The sequence below is a fragment of the Plasmodium gaboni genome, chromosome 14, assembly GCF_001602025.1.
Source record: "Plasmodium gaboni strain SY75 chromosome 14, whole genome shotgun sequence".
NCBI lineage: Eukaryota > Apicomplexa > Aconoidasida > Haemosporida > Plasmodiidae > Plasmodium > Plasmodium gaboni.
Window position 1 is genome coordinate 1,510,020 of NC_031494.1, and position 4,532 is coordinate 1,514,551.

Genomic DNA, 4,532 nt, shown 5'->3' on the forward strand with positions numbered 1-4,532 from the left:
TTCTCTTTGTATTATATTATGGTTTTAATATTATAAAGAAATTTAATAAAATATTTTTCTGTTTTTTAGTTTTTTTGCTTTTTAATTTTCGAATATAAGAAAAACATTCTTATAAGAACAAGAATTCCATGATAAATTATAGTTTCAAGTAACTTTATGATTTTTTAGGCTTATAATAAATATTTATTATTTATAATATATATTTTAATTATATATATATATAAATAAATAAATTTTATGTATATAATAATATTATATATATAATATTTAATTGTATGTATTCTTTTTTTCTTTTTTTTATAAAATAATTTTTTTTGAAATTATTATATATAATAATATAATAAAATATTATGTACATATATAATAATATTATTATATATAAGTATTCTTTCCTTTAATATATATATATATATATAAAAAGAAATAATATAATTAAAAATATTTTGTTAACGCGAAAACAATTTCGGTATATTTATATATATATATATATATATATTTATTTATTTTTATGGTTATACTTAAAAATGTATCAAAAAAGTAATATAATATCAATACTATTTTTTCCCTTTTTGTTAATGTACTTTTTTTGTTTTTTCTTTTTTTTTATATAATATAATACAAAAAAAGTAAATGTTTTATTTTGTATAATATAGAAATTAAAAAATAAAATTTATTTTTAATTTGTGTACAATGAAAAAATATAGAGTTGGTCCTAGGAAAATAAAAAAATAAATACATGTACAAATATATATTTATTAAAATAAAAGTAAATAATATTTAAATATATTGTAAAATATATATATATATATATATATATATATATATATATATGAGAATAAAATTATTTTATATTTTATGAATGGGCAAAATTATTGTCCTTTTTTTATTTTCTTCCTTTTTAAAGCTTTAATATATAGTTTCTCTTAAAAAAAATATATATATATATATATATATATAATATTGGAAAATATAATTTTTTCTTTATTAAATCTATTAATAATATATTTTATTAAACCAATAATTATATTACATAAATGCATAAAAAAAGCAAAGGTACATGATAATATGTAAATATTTATTTATTTATGGTATCCAAATTTTAAATGATATAATAAATATACCATTCCATTTTAAAATTATAAGAATTTCATGTGGTTTATTCAAATTTATATGACTTCATTTATTATTAGTAGTACTTCACAAGAATATTTATTATATATATATATATATATATATATATATGTGCATATATTTTTGTAGAAGAAAAAATACATGTATTATGTATAATAGTTTTATAGTTATATTTTATTTATGCGTTTAAAATTCTTTGCCCTTTGTAATGTATGCCAAAAAAAAAATTTTTAATGTTCGTTATTTTTTTTTTTTTTTTTTTTTTTGGAATATAATAATTTGCACTTCAATATATATAATATATTATAAAAAATATATAATATATTTTTTATAAATATTAATCATCATTAAGGAATAATATATATATATAATATTATTTAATAAAAAAAATAATTATATCTTTATCAATATATTTTGAGTATATTTTTAAGGGTCAAAAGAAATAAATGATATTACAATTTTATTTTTCTGATAAATTTTATATATAATAAGTTAAAGAAATAAATATACATATATAAATATATATATTAACAACATATTTAAGATAAATATTGCCATAAGGAAATAAATATATTCATGGTATATTAAATATAATATATATTATATTTTTTTTTTTTTTTTAAATTACAAAATAGGGGAATAAAATATAACATATGTATTTTATGCTTTACAATAAATATCTATACATATTTTTCTTCTTCTATTCTTATATACGCTTTTGTTTCAATTGTTTGATAAAATAATATGAAAAATATATTATATTATTATAAACATAATTAATATATATAATTATATTTATTTTGATAAGTAGGCAAAATTAATATAATATTATTATATATATAATATTATTTTTATTTATCCCAAGATTTTATTTTATATACTTTTTTTTTTTTTCTGTTTAACCTTTTAAAAAAAAGATATTTAAAATATACTATTATAAAATAATATAATATTATATATATATATTTTTTATTATATTATATATGCATAAAATTATATATTATTATATATTTTATTATTTATTAGGCATATATTTTTAAGGCCTATTTTTTTTTTTTTTTTTTTCCCTACCTCCACATATAAATATAATTAAGTGCTCTTTACTCTCTGATTTAAATTTTTTTTTTTTAAGTGTATAGTATTTTTTTGAATAAATATATAAAATTACTATATAATATATTTGTGCTATAATATCTAATGTTATACTTTATATTTCCCCCCATAAGTTATATATATTTAATATATATAATAATAATATATAACAATATATTTAAAATTATGATAATAATAATAAAATATTTGTATACATATCATAATATATATGTATGTATAAAAAAAATAAATATAATTATATATTATATATATAATATGAAAGAAAAAATTAATTTTATTTATCTTTAAAATTTTCACATTTCGATAAAAAATTCTCTCATTTTATTAATACAAAAAAATATATATATTTATATAAATTATATATAAAATATAAATTTAAACGAAAAAAAAAAAATATATTATATTATTGTTTTATAACACTATATAATAATATAATTAAATAAATAATATATATTATACAAATTTATATATTCTTTAAATTTTTTTTTTTTTTAACATTTTTTCTACAATAATAATATAAAATATAATATATAATTATTTTGTAAGTTTATTATTTTACATTTAATACAATAATATTTAAAGAAAAAAATTTTTCAAAAAATAAATAAAAGATTTCCCTATAATTACCATTTTATAAGCTCATATTTTTATTAATTGAAAAAAAATAAAAAATATAATAATATAAAAAACAAAGGAATATTTTATACAAATTCATTATTTGGTTTTTATTATTATTGAAGAATCAAATTAAAAAATTGTACAATTACAAATTATTAATAAAATTAATAAATTAGAAAAATAAAATTTTTATAATTTTTTTTCTGTAATCATTTTTTTTTTCAAATTTGAAATATATTTTTGTAATTTATTATTAATACAATGAGGTAATAAAAAATATGAATAAATAAATATATATATATATATTATATGATAAATAATTTTATTGTAGAATGAATATGTATTTTTATGTGTTTATATATATATATATATATAATATTTGTTTATATACATTTTAAGCTTATAAAATTTGTATCGTGAGAAAAAGTATGGTCGTATAATTTTTTCGTACGATAAAAGTACAAAATTATATTCACTCAACACACATACCTAACATATAAATAAAAAGTATATATAATGTATATATGCATATGTTTTAATTTTGTAGCAAATTGAATCAAGATTTACTTAAAAAAGCCATTTCCGATGTATTTGAAGGAACGAAACAAAAAAAGAGAAAGTTTGTTGAAACAATTGAACTACAAATAGGTTTAAAGGATTATGATACTCAAAGAGATAAACGTTTCTCAGGTACTGTTAGGTTATCTAATGAAGTTCGTAAGAAATTAAAAGTATGTATATTAGGAGATGCTGTACATGTAGAAGAAGCTCAAAAATTAGAATTAGATTATATGGATATTGAAGCTATGAAAAAATTAAATAAAGATAAAACTCTTGTTAAGAAACTAGCCAAAAAGTATGATGCATTTTTAGCAAGTCAGGTTATATTACCTCAAATTCCTAAATTACTTGGTCCAGGTTTAAATAAGGCAGGTAAATTTCCTTCCTTAATTACACACAATGATAAAATAAATGATAAAATTCTTGAATTAAAATCATCTATTAAATTTCAATTAAAAAAAGTTTTATGTATGGGTGTTCCTGTTGGTCATGCAAACTTAAAAGAAGAAGAGTTAAGATCTAATATTGTACATGCTATTAACTTTTTAGTATCACTCTTAAAAAAGAACTGGCAAAATATTAGAACTTTACATATTAAAAGTACCATGGGAAAACCACAACGTATATATGGTTAATGTGGGTATATATTACATATATTTTATATATTGTATATATATATATATATATGTATGTATAATTAATATTTTAATATAATACACATACCATAATAACAAGACAGCATTAGTATTTGGATAATATTTTATTTGCCCAACAAAATATGTATAGAAAAACAATAATGCATAAATTAAAAGAAAGATACTCTTCTTAATATATAATAAGGAAAAATATTAATTGTCTTCCTTTTTTATAGGTTACAATTTAAAAGAAAATTTGATCACATATTTTCTATATTGCAGTCCTAATATACTATATATATTTATAAATTTTTATATATTTATATGTTTATATGTTTATAATATTTATGCTTTTTTTTTTTTTTTTTTTTTTTTTTACCACCAATTTTTTGAAAAAAATTTTTTTTTTTTTTTTTTTTTTCAAAAAAAAAAAAAAATTTAAAAAAAAAAAAAAATTTTTAATTTTTTTTTTTT

The 4,532-nt window shown here is 14.3% G+C and overlaps 1 protein-coding gene across 1 annotated transcript; it reads left to right on the plus strand.

Moving 5' to 3' along the window:
- Positions 1-3,123: 3,123 nt before the first annotated feature.
- PGSY75_1441200 (putative 60S ribosomal protein L1) lies at positions 3,124-4,058 on the plus strand (the record flags this gene model as incomplete). Its single annotated transcript, XM_018788098.1, has 2 exons — positions 3,124-3,128; positions 3,410-4,058. The coding sequence occupies 2 exons, from the start codon at positions 3,124-3,126 to the stop codon at positions 4,056-4,058; spliced, it is 654 nt and encodes a 217-aa protein (XP_018639470.1).
- Positions 4,059-4,532: the final 474 nt, after the last annotated feature.